At 44.4% G+C, this 22,184-nt stretch overlaps 1 protein-coding gene across 8 annotated transcripts in view; it reads left to right on the top strand.

The window, feature by feature from the left end:
* SUSD6 (sushi domain containing 6) overlaps positions 1-22,184 on the top strand; it is a 114,428-nt gene that overhangs the window by 40,102 nt on the left and 52,142 nt on the right. For 4 of the 8 annotated variants that reach the window (XM_023726324.1, XM_004370986.2, XM_023726327.1 and 1 more), the window contains exon 2: positions 10,199-10,401. In XM_023726324.1, the coding sequence (XP_023582092.1) occupies positions 10,281-10,401 (121 nt within the window). In that variant the 5' untranslated portion in view covers positions 10,199-10,280. Of the gene's footprint in view, positions 1-2,017; positions 2,064-7,983; positions 8,322-10,198; positions 10,402-22,184 lie in introns of those variants that run through there. The other 4 variants (XM_023726329.1, XM_023726330.1, XM_023726328.1 and 1 more) reach the window with 3 other exon arrangements.

Here is a 22,184-nt window from a genome sequence, read left to right on the forward strand (position 1 = left end):
CTCCTTGGAAACCTTATGGGGCAGCTCTACTCTGTCCTGTAGGGGCTCTTTGAGTTGGAATAGACTCCACGGCAACGGGTGTGGTTTTGGTTTTGTTTTTTAATGAGGTAGAGTTATTAGTTGTATTCCTCCCTCTTCCAGCTTTGTGCTCAGTCTCCCCATATTAAAAATTAAACTGAAAAAACCAAACCTGTTGTTGAGTGGATTCTGATTCATGATGACCCGTGTGTGCAGACTAAAACTGCTCCGTAGGGTTTTCAAGACGATTTTTGGAAGCAAATCGCCAGGCCTGTCATCTGAGGCACCTGTGGGTGGGTTCGAACCACCAGCCTTTTGGCTAGTAGTTGAGCGGGTGCTTAACCATTTGCAAGGTAGTGTGTATCTATGTGGGAACTAAACAGATGTAAGCTCTCTGCCCTTCCCTACAACATATTTAAGCTAGAAAATTCTCTGGGTCCCCCTGGACACTAATATAACTTTAGTATAGTCACAAACATAATTAATTTTTTGGGGAGGGTGAGGGAGTGCTATGAGCACCTTAAAAAAATATTTTTAAAGCTTGATGGGACAGAGCCTTGGAGGTTCACTTGTTTAACCTGTTGACTCTTCTTTTGTCTAAACTAACTTTGTATTTTGAGCCTAGTCTCAGGGGATGTTTCCAAACCAGCCGAAATGGTGCTCTTTGGGAGCCTATTAGAGCAGGAAGGGACCTTAGCCAACACTAATTTGAGTGCCCATTCCTTTTCCGACATCCTAGGTCCTTCACGTTTATCTCATTTCCACCTCACAACAAACCAGTGAGGTGGGTATTCATTTATCCAGCTTACAGATGGGAACTGAAAGTAACTTGACCTAGACCACCCAACTAGTAATACCCAGTCTACCAGAATCTTCCCACAATCCTAGCCTCCCAGATTTAGTCGAACTGTTTCATTTTACTGATAAGGACATGGAGGCATAGGGAAGTGAAGTGACTCGTCCTAACTCAGCCCATAAGTCACTGGTGAAGCTGGGGCTAGAGAGGAGGTGGTTTCCTGCCTTCAGGTTTGGAAATTTATAGCCTAAGCAGTCTTGCTTACACTCTGCCTCCTCTCTCCTTTTCTCTCTCCTGTCTTGAGTCTGTTTTCTCCTCTTCTGCCCTTGTCTCTCCCTACAGCTCTGCAGTGATCCTTGAATGAGCGGAGGTTGGGGTTTTTTTTTTTGTTAGGTGTTTGTTATTTTTGGAAAGCACTTTAGGAACACTCTGTACAGATGGCCTATACAAATGTGCTGATGGATTGATTAAGCTTTCAATGGGAAAGTGGAGTCCCCTGGGTTTGCTCTAATGCAGAGGGAGATAGATTCTAGCATAGGTCTTGGAAGATGAGAGGAAAAGGACTGCTCATGCAGAAGAGGCTAGATACAACATTTCTTCTTCCAGTCAGAACTTCTTTTGACTTACATTTTCAGAGGAAACATCTGAGCCCCTCCTATTCTCTAGAAGGCATTCGGGATTCCTGAGAACTCGAAGGGCCCTTGGGGATCATCCAGGCCTACCACTTCTCCATCCCCGCAAGGCCAGGAAGAATGATTGACTTGCATGAGGCCAGACCACGGCTTAGTGGTGGAGCTGGGACTGCAGTCATCCTGCTATGAGGTTCTAGAAGGGAGTTGTTGGAGACTTAGAGAAGGTTTAGGGATGAGGTGGTAGTCTGTGGCGTTCCTGCTGTCTGAAGCTTGAGGACTGTTATGAATTGAATTGTGTTCCCTCAAAATAGGTGTTGGAATCCTAACTCCTATACCTGTGAATGTAATCCTATTTGTGAATAGCGTTTTCTTTGTTATGTTAATGAACTCACATCACTGTAGGATGCATCTTAGACCTAATCACTTTTGAGATATAAAAAGAGCAGACTAGGCACAGAGACAAGGAAACACAGATAGGGGAAGATAGATGCCACACCACATGAAGATCTCCTAGGAACTGAAGCTGAAAAGAGACAAGGACTTCCCCCAGAGCCGACAGAGAGAAAGCTTTCCCCTACTGCTGGTGCCCTGAGTTCGGACTTCTAGCCTCATAAACTGTGAGAAAATAGATTTGTTTGTTTAATCCACCTGCTTGTATTTCTGCTATAGCAGCACTAAGAAACTAAGACAAGGAGCAAGAAGTAATGTAGGGGGAAATGTGACACTCAGAGGGTGTGTTGAGCAGTTCTTGGGGAACAAGACAAGGACACATTTCTCCAGGAGTATCAAAGCAATTTAAAAAAACAAAACAAAACCTAACACCATATAGTGGCTTAGGTGGCATAAGAGCAAAGCTGAGGGTTATTTTTTGTGATTTGGAGAAAGTGAAATTTTAACAGGAGTTTGATATTTGTGTCTTGAGGGCTAGAAGCTAGGGATTAAAAAGAAATGGATAACATTCTGGCCCTCCAGGATCTCAAAGTCCAAGAGAAGACTTTGTGACTATTGAAGCACTCAGCTGTTAGAGGCACAAAGGAAGTTGGGAGAGGTGGATATAGAGATTAGCACGATTGGAAGGAGCCATTGATCTACAGGGGGAAAAAATAAACTGAAGGTGCTTAGAAGTAATTTAGTCTTTTGTGGGGGGATTGGGAGATATTGAGATCCATTTAATGTTTAGATGGCTTTTGATGCTATAATATGGCCATTTCAGGGTGAGTGAGAGTGAAGAGGGGAGATGTTGAAGGGAATAAAAGAGACATAAAGGAGGGCTTTGGTAGCTTTGGCTGTGTGTGTTACTTCTCTTATCACACTCGTGGGAAACTTTGGACTTCAAAGTGTTGGGCTTTTTTATCGTTACACCCTGAAATATAATTAGTTGGTTAAATTCTGTTCATACTTTCTGAACTGTTCTTTGTCCTCCCTTATCATGTGGCAGCAGCATCGTTGCTGAAGATAGTTAATAAGAGGAATAAACTCTCTTGTTCTAGATTCTCAGCCCTCCCTCCCCCTTTCTGGAGGCAAGAAAAGGATTTATGTTGGTTTTACCTATCCAGTTTCCTCTCCCAACTAATGGACAGATGAGCCATGAATTAGGAAGTAATCCATCCTGAAAATTACATATAGAGTGAGGCTGGCTTCACCGAGATATAGACAAAGCCACCCAGCACCTGGGAGCCAAGCCTGACTGAGTCAGGACCCTTTGGCCTCCACAGAGGAGTGATCCGTAGAGTGTGATACGACCCTCAGCCACCAGCAGCAGGACTGTGGCATTCTCTGTAGTGGTAGGTCCAAGGCAGCCAGGTGTGGGTTGAGGAGGTCTGGTCCCTGGGTAGCCTAGGGGACAGGGTGCCCTGGCTGTTTCATGACTGGCCCTGCCTGCTGCTGCACCTCCCAAGGCCATGAACCATTTCTGAAGGTGACTCCTAGGGCACTGCTAATCTTAGCAGGCTCTTGGGTTAACCCGAAAGCATTTATGGCAACAGCAAGTAAGCAAACTATGTGAACTTTGGGCTCATGTTGCAGGTTCTTCCTAACACCAGAAGTCTGCTGTGCTTGTCATTGTCATTTTTGTAAGCAGTTTCTCAGATAGCCCTCTGCTGTCTTGGCTTCTGAGCTAAGACTAAATAGAAGGCCTTGGGTCTTGCCACTTACAGAGCCTTTATTTCCTTATACTTTGTCCCTTTTGAGACTCGCCAGAGCCTAGTGAGCTAGTCAGAGCAAGTAACGCCCCCATTTTACAGATGAGGAAACAGAGGCGGAGATAAGGTGAATGACTTCCCCAAAGTCAGGGCCATGGCTTGAGGGCCTCCTTGGAGGATCATTCTGGACAGGAAATGAGTGTCCATGACATTATAGTCACAGAGCACAGTCACCCAGCTTTTGATGTTCTGGGTTCACAGAACCCAGACCCTGCCCCTGAAGGGCTGACAGTCCAGTTCTTGGGGCCTCCTGCTGCTATGTGGTATTGGGTCAGCAGCATCACTCCCAAGAAATAAAATCAGAAGGGTAAATGCAGATTTTCCTTGACTCCTTGCAGTGTGATGGGTTGATTTTTATACTGCCTTTTTTGGCATGGTCTTGTAGCTCCCACCAAATGACAGGGTGGGACTATGCAAATAAGGTGCTTTGTGGCCTACCAGGGGGGATTGGACAGCTTGCTAATAATGCAAATAAGGTGCATAGCACCCTTGTGGGGGTGGGACCATGCAAATAAGGTGTCTCGAACCCTAACGAGGGGATTGATCAGTTTCGCCATTCCGCTAGGCTTAAAATGAGCCATCCCAGAGGCAGACAGGGGAGACCTCACTATCACCAAGAAGAAGAGATGGGAGTGGAACGTGTCCTTTGGACTTAGCCCTTGCACTAAGATCCTCCTAGACCCAGGAGACAGAGTTGTAACACTGGAGACGGCAGAAGACGGTGAGAAACAGCGGTCAGTGTGGCAGTGAACTCGCAGCAGCAGAACCAGGAGACCAGCAGGAAATGGCATGGTGGGCTTCTGGCCCACGAAGCATGAAAGCTGAGCACCTTTGGGCAGGAGGCATGCTGGCAGAGTAGGGTGCCTCCAAGCATTTGTCAGTGGAGCTAGGCTTGCTGACCCATGAAGCTAGAGAGCTGAGTGCTTTCGGGCTGAGGCTTATTGGCAGAGTGGGCTGCCTCTGGCCCAGGAGGCCCAGGAGGCCCAGGAGGCCCAGGAGGCCCAGGAGGCCCGAGACGCCTGAGACGCCACGAGGCTGAGGGCCAATGAGAGACATGCCTGTGGGCACAGCTGAGAAGAGGCTGTCCTGATTGAAGAACTGTATCCTGAGTTGTTCCTAATCTTGAATTGTAACCTGTTACTTCCCTAATAAACCCCATAACTGTGAGTATTGTCTGTGAGTTCTGTGTGGTCATTGCAACGAATTATCAAACCCAGCAGAAAAGTAAGAGACTGCGATGGAAGAGACGGCTGGTGTCAGAATTGGTAAAAAGTTGGAGGTTGTAGGTATGTTTGACCTCTACCTCGTAGTAGTCAGCCTTGGGCTGTTGATGCTGGTAATGATTCTCCTCTCCCTTGTAAAGTTTGAGGAGGAGGTCCGATGAAGCCTCCGCCACACCATTTTTACACTCCTCAACCTGTGTTTTGGAGGGGAAGCTGGCTGCTAGAGGAAGAGACGTGTTACACAAAGAGAAGCTCAGGAGCTGTGGAGAACTCTGTAGCTGAGAGAGACCTCAGAGCCTTTTTCAGATGTGGAAGCAGAAGCCCCAAGAGCCTTTTTACTGGCCAGCTGGTTGGTAGCAGAAGTGGAACTAACTCATAGCCCCAAGCCCTCTTCTCTTTTCTCACCTCTAAGTTTAGATGCTGTATTCCTGGTCAAGGTAGATGGGTATTGGCTTTGAAAATGAGGCTTGGTTCTATGTTCCTCTTTAATCATAATTTTTTTTTAATTAGAAGAAACAGTCATTAACATTCAGAAGGAATACTGAAGTGAAATGGATACTTTTTTTCTTTTCTTTTTTTAAGTTTAAGCCTCTGTGTTTCTGTAGGGATAATGAATAGCTAGTCTTAATTTGTTCTGAAGTATTTTCAACGAGTGTTTTCTTTTTCTTTTTTATTGTGCTTTAAGTGAACATTTACAATTGAAGTTAGTTTCTCATACAAAAATTTATACACACATTGTTATGTGACCCTAGTTGCTCTCCCTATACTGTGACAGCACATTCCTTTCTACCCTGGATTTCTCGTGTTAAAGGACAGTTCAAAAAAAAAAAAAAAAATTCTGTGTTCAAAGCAGATCCTCTCTTAAAATGACTAGCTTGACAGTGTGACCCTTACTCCACAGTAGCCAGGTTCTCCCATTCTGGATGATACTTGGGTTGTGGGGGTTAGCTTTCCACCATAATATTTCTGAAGCAATAATCCCTGACCCAACACTGCAGTGACTACCTTCCATTCGTCTTTTTTCTTTGCAAAGCCTCCATTTCCATCACCCCATCTGTTTTGCACTTGGTCAGGTCTTAGGCTTCATGGTAGAATAGGTCCTTTTGCTTGAGTAGTAAGGAGGGAGCCAACTATTTCTTAAAACAAACAACGAGAAGCTTATATGTGAACATCTCCCCAATTTTCATGAGTTTGTCAGGTGCCAGGCCCTGTGCTGGATGTTGAAGATTCCAAGTGGAGTAATCCACAGCCCTTGCCTGCAGGAAACTCTTGCTTACTAGGCTGGGACAGATAAACAGATGTAATAGCCTGTTATAGGTGCAGCAAGGTGCCCAAGGCACTTAGGGGTAAGAAGGAGGCCAGTTCTACTGGGGGTTGGGGTAGTGTAAACTGTCAGAAAAGAATTCCTCAAGGAGATAATTCTTGTGCTGAGCTCTGAAAGTGACCATATCCCTGATAGAAGAAGCAGTCAGGTTCTCGAGGTTTATTTTAATGTAAACCCATTCATTGAGCAAGGAGACAGGCAGCCTACAGAAAGGCCTTGCTGTGTTAATTTTATGTTTTTATCTGTTTGAATAGGTAATGCGTACAAAAGGCTCAAAACTCAAGAAGATTGAAAGGGAATATATACAGTAAAAAACAAATTTCCCTCCTTTTCTGTCAACCACTCAGTTCCCCTCCCTGAAGGCAATCGCTTGTTAGCAACTTCTTGTGCATTGTTCCAGAGATTTTTGGTGTATATAGGGGTGTGTGTGTGTGTGTGTGTGTGTGTGTGTGTGTGTGTGTAGTCTTTAAAAATACATACACACACACATGGTTTTCTTCACTTAATAATTTTGGAAGTCATTCTGTATTAGTACAGATTGAGCTGCCCTGTTCTTTTAAACCACTGTGTAGTATTTTATTGTACAGGTTTACTCTTATTTAACTAGCTCCCCTTTGATGAACTTTTAGGTTGCTCCAATCTTTTGCCACTACAAATAATGCAGTGAATATCCTTACGTATATATCATTGCACATGTGGTTTCTGAAGACAGATTCTAGAAACACAATTGGTGGGTCAGCGAATATGTGCATTTTTTGGGTGGATATTGCCAAATTGGTCTCCAGAAGCTCTCCATTGATTATTAAATACTCAATTTAAGGTTGTTTACCACTTGGCCACCACAGCTTACCTTCTCCTCTAAATCCTCTACAATCTCACTGGAGTGATCTTCCTAAATGTACTTGGTCTTTAACTTCCTTGTAGGGAGCCCTGGTAGTGCAATGGTTAAGCCCTCAGCGGCTAACTGTTATAGAGGAAAAACATCATAAAGTTTAGAAAAGCAAAAAGAAAGTTTTATTCGGCATATATTCAAAAGGACAAAAGTGGGAAGTGGACAAGCATGCTGCCAGAGCTAGAATGTCTGCCCGAATCCAAGGAAATATCACAGAACAGACAAAAGTGGGAAAACGGACAAGCATACTGCTACAGCCATGTCTGCCTGAGTCCAAAGAATATTACAGAATAGGCAAGAATGGGAAAACAGACAAGCATACTGCCACAACCACGTCTGCCCAAGTCCGCCCAAGTCCAAAGACCATTACAGAGTCATCAGTATATATTAACATTACAAATGGGCAAAACCATTGAAAGCTTCATTTTTTACCCACAGGCTAGAAACTGTGATCCTACATTTTGAATTATCTTTCTTAACAGTCATTGGTACAGGTTTCAGTAAAAACAGTCAGGAGGGTCTTCATTGGTCCAACAAATTTCTATTCACTAAATGCTAATAGAAGAAGGTAAGAAAAGTCTTGTGTTCTGTTAGATCGGCTTTATGTGAAAGTTTCCCTAAAAGATATTTTCTAAGATTATCTTAGCTATTGTCTTTATACCTCAGGGCCCAGTTGATGTGTCCTTGTGAGTCCTTGTGAGCCCCTGTGAGTCCAGCTCCAGCTGGGTCACATTCTCTATGCTCAAGGAGAGGGAATAATAACTCCAGTATTATTTCCTAAATCATAACTGGAAGGTTGGCAGTTTGAACCCACCCAGCGGCTCTACTGGAGAAAGACCTGTTGATCTGCTTCTGTAAGATTACAACCTAGAAAATCCTATAGAACAGTTCTCCTTTGTCACACGGGGTCGCAATGGGTGGAAAGTTGACTTGACGACACAACAACAGCTTCCTTGTTTGTAATCCTTGGAAGTTCCATATGGTTTTCAGAGTAAAGTTTAAACTCCTCAGCATAGCCCCGTCCTGTAGCTTCTGCAGGAGTACTGTGCTCCCACTTATACTGATACCTCTTCCATCTTTTTCACTAGACACATCCTTTAGGACTCAGCATCACCTCCTTTGAGTAGTCTTCCCTGCCTACCTCTACTCCTGCACCTAAGCACCACCCTGGTCCGGCTTCATCCATTCACTGCTTAAATATTTATTGTACACGTGCTGTGCTGTGGCACAAACAGGTATTGTTCTTGATGATCCACTGGTTGTTGTCTTGAGGGGATGACGACTGCCTAGTAGGCTTATCTGGTGTGGCTGTATCTAAAATGACAGCACCAAAGGACCCATTGCCAACTCTAACCAGCTGGTGGCCCTGGGAATATCCTTTAACCTCTTTGGACCTTGATTTTGGCATCTGTCAAATGAGGAGATGAAGCTTGATGATCTCCAAGGTCCCTGCTAGCCCAGGTCTTAGTAATAATTACAAGAGCAGCAGCAGCCAGTGTTTATTGATGACTCACTAGGTGCCAGGCACTGTGTCAAGTGCTCTGATCCTTTTCCTTACACCAGCCCTATGAAGACAGTATGGTTACTATCCTCATTTTACAGGTGAGGAAACTGAGGCTTAGGGAGATTATGTAACTTGGTCATAAGATCATAATGAAGGAAACAGATTCGAATCCAGGCATTCTGACCCTGCTGTTCTTAGCTACCTAAATGTACACACATTTCTACAATGCAGTTTTGTATACTGTCTTGGGTCATTCACAGGCCCCACCCCCAGACCTCTCCAGGAACCATCCCTGTTCCACAGCTTAAAGGCTCAGATTGGAGGCTAGATGAAAGCTGGAAACAGGAGACTGCTACCGTCACAGCTATTAGGGGGAACTGGATGAGGACCAGTGGCTAGCTAGCTCTGTTCTTGTACCCCTGGCTAATGCTTATTGAAGGTCCCCATAGCTGTTCTTCCTTTGACTGAGGTAGCTCATGTTACTATTTGCAGTAACCCTCTTTAGGAGGGAAACACAGGCCTCAGTCAAGGCTTTAGGCATGGATTAATATTAGTTCTGGTTAATATCCTGGCAGAGTCCCTGGGGCATCTTTTATAAAGGGTTGTAAATGGCATGCTGCCTTATCTGTGTACATAAAGTCTTATTAATGGAGAAGGGGGGTGTGTGGAATAAAAAAAAGAAGGAACTGTAACCTTATTATTGTTATAATACCTGTTACAAACCAGGATAAATGAGTAACTGGCAAATGAAATGAGTTAACTAAAATATAATAGACTCACAACATAATGTATCATCAACCCAGCAGCTTCCTGAAGGCATGTAGGAAAAAAAAAATTAAAATCTCACCCTCTGAATTTTTGAAAGACACTGGCTCCTACTCTTCTGAAGTCTTTCAACTAGAATGAGTTGTGGGGCTAATTAACAATTACAGCCCGTCCTCCTCCCCCCACTCTGTGGGGGACAGCCAACAGAGTGTGACCTCTCTGGTTCCAGGTGTGTCCCGTGAGCCAGATTAATTAGTCCATTTTTGAGATTCATGGCTGTCGAGTCAGATCCTCAGGGCCTCATTCAGCCTCTGGTGGGGCCCTGGGCTCTGGCTCCTGCATTCCTTCTCTAGGCGGTGTGTTTCTGCCTTTAAGACACGTGTTCTCTGTATTTTTTTTTTTTTTCCTTTCGGTTAGCTGAACTTGCTCTGAGTCCAAGTGACAAAGGCAAAGCCTGAGTCAGGGTGTAACAGCTCTGTGTCAACAGCTGCTTCTCTCCTCCTCCGCTGGAATCTCTGAGGCCGTGGGGCAGAGCCAGGGCAGTTTCTGAAAGCTCTGCCATGCCTGAGAGATGTCCAGGTGAGACGGAGCTTGTCTCCTTGTCCTATCGCAAGGATCTGGCTCCCAGAAGCTGACTGAAGCTTGCTGCTGGCCTTGGCTTTGCCCCAAGGAGGAGTTGAAAGGCCGCTTATGTGCTTGTCTCTTCTGGCAGCACAGATTCAGTTGCTAGAATTCTTTCAACTTTGTGTGTGATTATGGCTTCCTTACCAAAGTGCTTGCCTCTAACTTCTAGCTGAAGTTGTCACTGTACTTATGGCCGTGTTTTGTTTGTTTGTTTTATAGGTGAATCTACCTCTGGCTGACTGTAGGATTTTTACTTCTGGCTTTCAGATTTTTCTTTTAAAAAACCTTTGACGGATAAAAGATGTGCCATGGCAGGATAGCACCAAAGAGCACCTCAGCGTTTGCCGTGGCCTCTGTGGGGCATGGAGTGTTGCTTCCGCTGGTGATCCTTAGCACCCTGCTTGGAGACGGACTTGCGTCAGGTGAGTCCCCACCTGCCTTCTGTGTGTGGGAAGGGAAAAGACTTAATACCATTGTTTCTCCTGAAGGCTGAGAGGGCGGACTGTCCCTCTGACAGACAGTTGCTTTTCATGCCTTCTGGGGTCCCTGTGGGAAGAGCAGAGGATGGAGACTTTTGTGCTGTGGTGTAGCAGAGAGTCAGTCCTTCTGGGGGCGTGGCATCAAGGGGACTAGTGAGCCAGCTGGAGGGATGTATGGAAACCTGCTGGTGGTGACATTAAGACTCCCTCCCCCCAGCCGTAACTATCATCAGACAGCATGGAGGTATAGGATTCAGAGCATGATGTGCAGGTAAGGCTGCAAGCTTCAGAATCAGACTGCCTACGTTCAGAGCCCAGACCTACCACTTGCTGGTTCTGGGACCCATGAGCAAGTTTTTATGTCTGTAAGCCTCAGTTTCCTCAGCTTCAAAATGGGATAATAATAGTACTTACCTCATAGGGTGGTTATGAAGATTGAATGATATAATACAATAAACAGTAATTTTTCACTATTTTTTGTTTTTTCTTGTATTTCTGTGCTTTTTCTCAGAATGAGTACATAGTTGAGGTATTATAATTTAGTGAAAGCAGGGCCTGATTAAATGATACCACACTATACTTTTTGATCTTGAACAAGTCACTTAATCATTCTGTAGCTCAGTTTCTCTATCTGTTAAATGAGTGGTTGGCCTGGAAGACCTTTAAGGTGACTTTCCAGCTCCTCAAGTCTATGCTTTCATGATTCAAAGAACATTCTGTTTGAAGATGGTGAGCTGGAGGAGCCCTGATGGGCTAAAATGCAGCAGTGAGCCTTTTAGAGTTTGTATGGTTCTTGCTTCATTAGAAACATGTATATGACAGTTACTTTAGACAACATTCCATAGAGAGATCTCAGAGCTAGGGTCTGAAGGGGATTGGGGTGGGGGGGCGGTTATATTGTAGCTTGTAGAGCCCCATAGCTCAGTGCTGTGTCTTGTATTCCTTTTCCGTCAACTCCCACCTCCCACTTACCGAACACATGCAGATAATAATACAAATCTCATCTAGTCTTATTTTTTTTCTTTGACTTACTGGGAGAAAAAGTTACTGTTTTTCTTTCCATCGTGGCCTTTTGACACTTGACCCAAACCTTTCCCATAAGCCTGACACCTCCTTGGCTGTGAGGAGCACCTATCACGACCCAGGGGACCGCTGATGGTTGGAAGTCCACAGTGTGGGCATCCTGATTGTGTGAGGTTCCAAAGGAAAAGGCCTGACTACACGAATGTGCAACAAAATGAAGCAGTACCTTCATTCACAAGGCCATTCCAAAGCCAGAAGAGGCCTTCAGAAGTGGTATCACAGAACTGTGGAGGATAGGGACTCTGTTTTATTTATCACTGTATCTGTAGAGCAGAGGTTGGCAAACTAAGGCCCATGGGCCAGATCCCACCTACCATCTGCTTTTGCACGACCTGCGAGCTAAGGGTGGTTTTTAAATGGTTTAAATAAATAAATAAAAGAAGAATACTATTTAGAAACACATGAAAATTCTATGCAATTCAAATTTCAGCATCCATAAATAAAGTTTTATTACAGTATCATAGCCCTCATTCATTTACATATTGTCTGTGGCTGCTTTTGTGCTCCCAAGAAAGAGATGAGTAGTTGCAGCAGAGATGATGTAGCTGACAAAGGACTGGTCAAAGCCACAGTGGACTGTAGAGGTTTTGCACTTGTCCAGGTTCTTATGGTCAGCTAAAAGTGGAGCCAGGACCGGAACCTGGCACAGTGCCTGATGCACTACTGCCACCTGCCTCTTCCAAGGCTCCTCTGGGGAAGTTGTCCAGACATGTTACACGGTGGTGTTAGTGGCATAATATCTGAAAAGTCTAGCTTCTTTAGCTCCATTAATCCATCCCACCCACCTCCACCCTCCTTTTTGTCAGCTCCACCCTGCCTCCTCCCATTCCCCACCCCCATTTTCCAACCACCCACACCTTCCTAACTTCCCACTCATTGTCTGAAATCAATTATCAGGGACTGATGGTTCCAGACTGGCTGGATAAAGGGATTATTATTCTCCATTGTGGAAAAATATATGTCTGTTTGTAGTGTGGGCTCAGACCAGGATGGGAAAGTTGGCCTTGTTGATTTCTTTCCCCTCCCCCATCTGCAAAGAATCCTCACTCCCCTGCCATGTCCCCTCCCAAATCTTTCCTACTCCCCATAAAACGTGTACTGGCATGAGCAGCATGCAGGCAGGGGAAGGGGTTTCACCATTACTTAGATCCAGTGCACCAAGTTACTGCTGACGTTTTTCCCTTTCTCTGGAGCGGCTCCTGGGAGAGGGAGGTACTTGCTTCTTGGCCTGAATCCCAGAGCACACCTGTATGGCTGTGCCTGCCATGAGCAGTGTGCCAGGCAAGCTTGCCAAGAAATCAAGACTCAGATATGCTGAAGCCAAGGAAAGGCAGTTCAGTTCAGGAAAGGGCCCCTCTGCTTACCTGCTCCTAGAATACCCATTCCAGAAGCATTACCTGATTTTAAAATGGGGCGCCTTATAAACTACTCAGCCTTGTTACCCAGTGGGCTCTAATAGACCCCAAATATGCTGTACATTCATGACTGTGAGAATCCTGCCATAAATAGTGAAGTGGGAATCCTCTGGGCTGGGGGGGTGATTCATCTCCATAGTTTCTGGTCATAAATACCACAGCTAGCCTCTAGTCTTGGTCATCATAGCTCAGGTTTAGAAGAAAAGAATTGTGTATGAAGAGGCACTTGAGAGTTCTGTGGTAGTTATGTATGTTTGGGGTTTAGTTTTACATCCTGGGTTTTCTACAGCTGGGGAAAAACCAAAGAAAGTGTTAGAGAGGCATTGGGTCTCAGTCTGCCTTGGTTATTCCTTTAGCAGAAATGGGGAGAATTCTTGAAAAGTTCCCTTTTAGGAGTGGCAAATGGAAGCATATCTTATTCTTCACATATAGTCACACCATGCAGTGGGAAGACCAGTTGTGCGCAGGCAGAATTAAAAATAGGAGTCCTGGTGGCACAGTGGTTTAAGTACTTGTCTGCTAACCGAAAGATTGTCGATTTGAACCCACCTAGCGGTTTCACGGGAGAAAGACCTTCTGTAAAGATACAGCCTTGGAAACCCTATGGGGCGGTTCTCCTCTGTCCTGCAGGGTCACCATGAGTCGGAATAGACTCGACAGCACACAACAGCAACATGCCTGTGCTACCCAATTTACCTTTCTTCTTGGGCTAGAGTGAGAAATTAGGATCCTAAATGTTAGCACCCTCTCCCAAGTTTCACAATCCTTCTCTTTACCTATGATCTTAAGAAATTTGTTATATGACCTTAGGCAAATCAGTTGGCCTTTTTGTGTTTCCTATAAAACAGAAACAGCAATCCTTAAGAATGTTAAGGTCGTCGTTGTTGTGTAGACTAATGAAAATGATCGGAGGGCACTTGGCATGTAAAATGGATCATGGTATGTGACCTGCTGTTGAGTCATGTTGGGCAAGAGACTTAAGCAGATGATATCCTTGTCTTTAAAAAACAAAACTGAAGATGCATGGTACAGTGTGATGGATCACTTCTATATGGCCTTTCTTGCCATGGTTTTGTAACTTCCACCAATTGACTGAATGGGACTATGCAAGTGAGGTGCTCATGGCCCACCAAGGGAATTGGATAGCTTGCTAATAATGCAAATAAGGTACATGGCACCCTTGTGGGGTGGGACCATACAAATAAGGTGTATAGAACCCTAATGAGAAGATTGGTCAGTTTTGCTATCCTGCTAGGCTTAAAAGAGAGCCAATCCCTGTAGGGGACCTCACTACCACCTAGAAGAAGAGATGGGAGCAGAGTGCGTCCTTTGGACCCAGAGTCCCTGCGCTGAGAACCTCCTAGACCCGGGAGATAGAGAGAGCTATGACACCAGACACAGTGAGAAGTAGCGGCAGAGAAACAGCAGCAGCAGCAGAAGCAGCAGAACCAGGAGACCTGCAGGAGACAGTGTGGTGGGCATCCCAGCCCATGGAGTGAGAAAGCTGAGTGCCTTTGGTCAGGCAGGAGATTTGCTGGTGGAATGGGGTGCCTTCAGGCACTTTTCGGTGGAGCTAGGCTTGTTGACCCCTGGACCTAGAGAGCTGAGCACCTTTGGGCCAAGGTGTACTGGCAGAATGGGATGCCTCTGGGCACTTATCAGTGGAGCTAAAGAGCTTTGTAACACTTGGCCAAGCGGGGCAGAAGCCAGCCTGCCCAAGAGGCCCGAGGGCCAGAGAGAGGCCTGCCTGCAGGGCATGGCCGAGAAGAGGCTGTCCTGATCAAAGACTCCTGAGTCATTTCTGATCCTGAATTGTAACCTGTTACTTCTCTAGTAAACCTGTAATTGTATTGTCTATGAGTTCCCTGTGGCCATTGCAACAAAGTATCAAACCCAGTGAAGAAGTAGAGAGTGCTGTGGGAGGGACAGTTGGTGTCAGAACTGGTATAAAGGTCAGAGGGTGGACTTCTGTCTGACTTACACCTCGTAGTGGTCAGTCTTGGCCTGTTGATGCTGATAACGATTCTCCCCGCTCAGTGAAATTAGAGGAAATCAGATGCCCCCACTACGCCGTTTTTACACATAGTCACTGTTTGGGTTGGGGATAAGGGATTGGGAGGAGGTGTCAAACTTGACCAGGTGAGGAATTGGCTACTTCAGGAATCTTCTTTGCCTTCCAGAAAGCTCACATTTGCATAGTTAAGTGGTCTTAACTGGTTTGCCGACCCATGTAAAAAGTTTTTAGTTCTCATTCTCCCCCTTTCCTGAGCATATTTACTGAACATATTCAGTATTTGTTTCTGCTTTTTTTTTTTTTTAAATGTTGTCATGTTAAACATCACACAAGCACCTAAAACAGTTTTAAAATAACTGGAAAAATAGCCATCTGCATTTCTGTGCAGCAGAGTGGGAAAGCTAGGCAGTTAGTTTTCATTGAAGATGGAAAATGTTGAGAACCAGGCTCTCTGGGAGATGACATGGCTTTGGCCCTCAACATTGCATGGCAGAGAGATGTTGGCATGTGGCCCTGGCTCACCTCACCATCTGTGAAGGGACCTGGATCAGAGATAATGTACACTGAGGTGAGAGGACAGGATAGGTAGGAAACTGACAAGTGTAGAACATCGTTTATGTCGGGCTTTGTGTTATCCCATTTAAAGCTCTCTGAACGCCTGTGAGCTAGGTGGTCATATAACCATTTTATGAATGAGAAGCTGATGCAGAGAGAGGTTAGATGACTTGCTTAGAGACAGACTATAGTAAATGGTGAAGTTGGCTGGGATTTATACCTGGTCTGTCGTTGTCGTCTTTGCTGGGAACTGCACTACCTGTGCTGAGTGGCAGGCTTCTCTGAGACCTGTTTCTTGTGTTTCCTTATTGGAACACTCAGATCAGCCATCAGAGGATTAGCCTGACAGAGGAAGAAAGCCACCTGTCTGCGTTCTCTCCCCCTGGATAAAGGATGCAGAGGATCACCTCGGGTTACCATATTTCCCTCTGGTTCTTGCTGTTCTCGTCTACAGTGGCCCTTGGTTGTTTAGTTCTCATTTTAGACACAAGGTTTGCCAAGGCGTTCTATTCTTGGAAAGAAACAATAGGCACAGTAGCAAACTGTTTGCTAAATGAGGATGTAGTTCCCAAAACATCTGCAGAGCATCTTCCTGTCAGCTGCAAACCCTGCTGAGGAAAGTGATGTAATCTCTTCATAGTGTAATTACCTGTGACTATAAAAAGACTTGGGGATTGTGGTAGGAGGTTGGATGGGGCTTGTTGAACCCTGGCGTCATGAAAAGACATTGAGAAATTACCCTCTGCAGACTTAATTGTTGGGCCATGTTTGCAACATTGCGGATACTTGGTACCACCTTTGCGGTGTAACTTTCTAACAAAAGAACGGGGGAGTTCACCAAACTGAACACTTAACTCTTTGTTGGGTTAAAACCCTCGTTAAACACAAATTCCGTGTGCTGATCAAAGATGCCCCACTACCCTGGCCTAACTTGCCAGCTTGGGGGTTATTTTTCTTACCTGTCCGACTCTTTTTGCAGAAGGGGTGTATCAGGTACTAACAAAAAAATATTAATGTTAGCACTCAGAGTCTTTAATTATTCTAGGTAGATTTCCAAAAGATGAACTCTTTTTCACCACCCCTTACCTGCTGGGAGATTCCTTTCCTCTGTATCACTCATGAGTGGGAGCCTGCAGAAGGTATGAGCAGCCCTCACATTCCAGGCGGCTTGTGCTGGTATGGCTGGCTGCCTGGACTGTTGTCAGATCAGGTGTGACCTTGACCCTCCTCTTGTTTATCTTTGGGCCCAGATGGACAGCAGCCTTTAGAGACAGCTCCTTTCTGTGGTGCACTGGGAATGAGGACTGCACTGGCTGCTAACTCTCCCCAGCCTTGTTCACCTACCTCACCTTAAAAAAAATACAAAAAAAAACCCCGTTGCTCTCGAGTCAGTCCCAACTCATAGTGACCCTATAGGATAGAGTAGAACTGCCTCATAGGGTTTCCAGGGAGCGGCTAGTGGATTCAAACTGCCAACCTTTTTTTGGTTAGCAGCCAAACTCTTAACCACAACCTAATACACAAAAACCTGAATTCACCTGAAGATTAGAGTGAGGTTATAACTTTTTTAAAGAAGGATAATTGTCCCTAAAATTTCTTCAAATGGCTGTCTCTTGTTAGGTGGAATAGGAATCAATTCGTACACACCTTAAATAGCAAACGCCACCTGTGACTCTTAAAAAGCCACTGAGATCACTAGTACAGCTGTTGTTATGCCCCAGCTCCCTACCTTGTGTTTAGAGAGGCAGTGTAGTGTGAGTAAAAGCATGGACTCTCGAGTCAGATTGCCTGCGTTTAAATACTGTCTTCACTACTTGCTCCCTGTGTTACCTTGGAAAATATTCCTGATCTTGCTGTTGATATTTACCGAGAATGGGAATGATAATAGTGCCTACTCTATAATGGTGTAGTGAGGATTAAATAAGTTAGTATATGTAAAGCATTTGGAACATGGCCTGCCTTACAAAGAGACTGGATTCTAACACCAGTTGATACCAGTCTATACTTCTGATTTTTATGAAGCCACAGCTAATTAGTTCAGATGGATTCGAAGTTAGAAGGCACTCTTTGTTTATTCAGTATCTCTTTGATTCTGTTTAATTCAATTCAGTACATACTGCATAGAGTTAGATCCCTGATGTTCGTTAGGAATAGATCTTGAGATATTCGTAAGTCCCTGAATTCTCAGATGCCACATGTTGGTATTGCAGACATGAAGACAAGTAGAAAACAGCCTCTTTGAGATGTTGCTGCTAGAGGGTCAGCTAGGTAATCTCACAGTGAACCTTTCTCTTCAGTGAGGCTGTTTTGCTAGCATTTTGTGGACTTTCTCAAAGCTGCTGTTTGTTAGGAACTTTTGGAGTCATTTTTGAAGCCTTATATATTAAGTTTGAGAATGCCAAGGGTCTTTTCTTTTTAAAATCTGTCTCATTTCATCAGTGCAGTAATGTGACTGAAGGCTTACATTTTAAAAGATTCCAAAATGTATTTGGGACACTACAACATTAGTATTAAAAAATAAAAAATCACATATCCGCTCTCCATTTGGTAGTCCTTTTGCCTCCTCCTCTCTTTCTTAGCTATATTTGAAAACATTTCTTTTTCTAAGAGCCTTTTTCTACCTGGATTCATTTGCTTCCCTAGTGATGGATTCTTTCCCCTTGTTAAACTTGTTTGACCTGTTAGCTTTGTCAGTAGCCAAGTCCTTTAAAGTACAATTGTTTAATCATTCAGAATTCTAGGAAGTAGTACAGGGAAGATAAACAGATTCTCTGCAAGATTTCTTCTTTGCAGAACTTTTTGTTGTTGTTGTTGGTTTTTGTTTGTTTTGTTTTCCTTTTTAAATTAACTGAAGTATTTTAGGTGTTTCAACCCAGAGGAGAAAATGTGCTCCACGAAGTTATGGTCAATCACAAGCAGGGTTATAAAGTAAATCTGCTGTAGCCTTTGTTATTCTGAGTAACAAGTGACACTTTATGAAATACAAAGGGCCTGACTATCAGTTCTTCACATGTAGTAGACACATGTTTCCTTGGAAGAGGGCAGAACCTGTGTGTTTATTGTTACTGGCTTGAGTTCTGACAGAGTTTGGCCTTGTTGACTCTGGCGATGGTGGGAGGCAGAAGAGAATGTTGTTGGGATTGTTGCATACCAGATGAGGACTGAGTGGGCATGAGGAGCTGCCTCTCAGTGTTGATTGAACACTGCTAGGCCCAGAGAAGTGGGGGCAGACAGGAGAGAAGCCTTGGCTCTTTCAGCTTCCCGGGATGTCTCATCAGCAGGTATCAACTTAGCCACACACAAAGGCAGATCGAGAAGCCAGAGAGGCTCTACCGAGATGCTTCTGGAGCCTGCAGATATGTCTATTTCTCTCTTTTCTTCAGTTCTTCCTTTAGCCTCTCTCTGCATGTTAAAAAGGGCTGGGAGTTCTCTGAGCTCACATATTTATGGTTCATGTCAAAGATGGACACTTTAAAAATTCTGCCATGGAGGTCTTTGGGGACCGTGGTCTCGGGGAGCATCTAGCTCAGTTGGCATAACACAGTTTATAAAGAAAATGTTTTACATTCTACCTTGGGTGAGTAGCGTCTGGGGTCTTAAAAGCCTGTGAGCAGCCATCTAAGATACTCAACTGGTCTTACCACTTTGGGAGCAAGGGAGAATGAAGAGATCAGGATACAAGGAAAAGATTAGTCCAAAGGACTAACGGACCACAGCTACCAAGACCTCCACCAGACTGAGTCCAGTACAGCTAGATAATGCTCGGGTTCTACCACTGACTGCTCTAACCGGGATCACAACAGAGAGTCCTGGACATAGCTGGATAAGGATGTAGAACAAAATTCTAACACACAAAAAAAGACCAGATTTACTAGTTGACAGAGACTGGAGAAACCCCAAGAGTATGGCCCCCAGACACCCTTTTAGCTCAGTGGTGAAGTCACTCCTGAGTTCACCTTTTAGCCGGGGATTGGACAGCCCCATAAAACAATTGGTGCTAATGAGGCACAGCAGTCCAGGGACAAGGACTAGAAGGCAGAAGGCGATAGGAAAGCTGGTGATAGGGAACCCAAGGTTGAGAAAGGACAGTGTTAGCATGTCATGGGGTTGTTTACCACTGTCATAGGGCAATATGTGTACTAACTGTTTAGTGAGAAACTGTTTTGTTCTGTAAACCTTCATCTAAAGTAAAACAACAACAACAAAAAGAATTGTCTATGTGAGATCAAATTGACAACAGCAACTCAAAAGGTTTGATGGGGACAGTGAGTTGAAGACAGTGGTGATGGAATAATTTGGAAAAGGATAGTGAGAATAGCTGCACAACTGGAAGAACGTAATCGATGTCACTGAATTGTACATATAGAAATTTTTGAAATGGTGTATCTTTGGCTATGTATATTTTCACCTAAAAAAAAAAAAAAGATCCAAGATTGAGAAGGGAGAGTGTTGACATGTCATGGGGTTGTTAACCAATGTCATAAAACAATGTGTACTGACTGTTTAATAAGAAACTATTTGTTCTGTAAACCTTCACCTAAAGTACACTAAAAAAAATTTAAAAATAAAAATAAAAATTCTGCCATGATGGGAAATATTTTGGCCAACTATTGTCTTCATAAGGATAGGTAAAGTAACCTTTAGAAGGACTTTCTCGCTGTATTGTCCCCAGCATGTGGTCAAATGTCATTTTTCCCATTTTACAGACAGAACATTCAAAACATGGGTGGCTTTTTATAAGGTTATGTCCAAGGTTGATAGCATAATAGGGAATTATAGAGTCACAGTTGCCAAAGAAATATAGAAAGCCTAGTAGGTGCTGTCTTAGGATTCTCTACACACACACACACAAACACAGAGAGAGAGAGAGATTGATTGATTTACTTCATAAGATTAGCTCATGCAATTGTGGGGGCTGGCAAGTCCAAAATCTGTAGGTCAGGTGACAGGCTGGAGACTTCTGTTGCATCATGGGATTGTGGGGGCCTGGTAAGTCCAAAATTTGTCAGTTAGGCAGCAAGTTGGAGACTTCTTCAGGCTTGTATCGCAAGATCTTTAGGTCTGAAGAGTGCAGAGTTGAGAGAGAGCGAGTTCTGTCAAAACATCTATTTACAGTCCGAAGGCAGACTACACCCTAAGGAACTCCCTTTTCAGCTGATTGATTGACCACAGTACATTATGGAAGGTGATTACATTACCTATACCTATTGCCATCGAGTTGATTCCAACTCATAGCGACCCTATAGGAAAAAGTAGAACTGCCCCATAGAGTTTCCAAGGCTGTGATCTTTATGGAAGCAGACTGCCGCATCTTTCTCCCACAGAGCAGCTGGTGGGTTCGAATTGCCAACCTTTTGGTTAGAAGCTGTGCACTCAACCACTGTGCCACCAGGGCTCCTTGGTCACGTTACATAGCATTAGATTACATTATGGAACAGCAAGTAGTCTAGTATTTGGCAAAACCACCGGGAACCATAGCCTAGCCAAGTTGACACATAAAATTAACCATCATAGGCACCTACTCTGTGTTAGGGTAGATATGACAACTGAGGGAGCCTAAAGTAGGTTAAGTGTCTTTCCTAAGGTTGGCCACTGAGCCAGGAGCAGAGCTGGGTGTAGAACCAGGACTGGACTGTGGATTTCTAGTTTAGCACTCTGTCTACTCACCTTGCGTTCCAGCTTTTTGCCCAACTTTGAAGATTTGCACCTTCTTTACAAATAGTTGTCTTTGGTTATGGAAGTGTGAAGTTTTTATTTCTGTTTCAGTTATCTATTGCTATATAACAAACAACCCCAAACTTAGTGGCTTAAAACAGTAAACATATTTCTCACAGTTCTTGAGTCAGGAATTCAAACAGGGCACAGTGGGGATGACTTCTGCTTCTTCTGATGTCTGCTGGGACTGGAATGTTCAAGATGGCTTCTCCACTCACATCTGGCACCTCATGACTTGAATGGTTAGGGGTTGGCAAGAATGATTTTACTGGGGTCATATGCCTGGGCCCTCAGTTTCCCTCCTTGTAGTCTCAGGGACTCTCCCTCTCCATGTGGCCTCTTCATAAGCCTCACCAGCACGGTAGCCAGCCTTCTTCTGTGGTGACTGTTGGCTGTCAAGAGCCTCAGGGTAGAAGGCACTGGGCTTTCATATGGCTTAAGCCCAGAGCTGGCAGAGCATCACTTCTGCTGCATTCCATTAGTTAAAACAAATTGCAGGGCCAGCCCAGATTCAGTGTGGAAGGGGACCACACAAGTTCATGAAAACCAAGAGATGTGGTTCATTGGGGGGGTCACCTTTGGAGCCTAGTTACCACAATTTCTAAAGGCAAATACATGAAGGTTAGTGCTGAAGGAAGATCTGAATGCCCTTTGCTGAATGCCAGCCCAGATTAATTGTTGATCTCATACTTTAGAGGCCAGATAGTAAAGGACCCGGTGGTGTCCTGTGCCAATGCAGCCCCACTAAGTTTCCTTGATAACCATGCAGGGTTGCTCAAAATTGGTGATCAGTTGTTGACTTTAGTAGGCTATGTGACTCTCCTTTATGCCCCTGCAAGGTAGGCCCCTTCAGTCTCTGAGCTTCGAGGTCTTCTACACATGTGGCTCTCGGCTTTAGTCATTTTTTTGATTCTTGTTCTTGGTATTGCATGAGTTTGCATGTA

Source organism: Trichechus manatus, unplaced genomic scaffold (assembly GCF_000243295.1).
Source record: "Trichechus manatus latirostris isolate Lorelei unplaced genomic scaffold, TriManLat1.0 scaffold00010, whole genome shotgun sequence".
In the NCBI taxonomy this organism is placed as follows: Eukaryota; Metazoa; Chordata; class Mammalia; order Sirenia; family Trichechidae; genus Trichechus; species Trichechus manatus.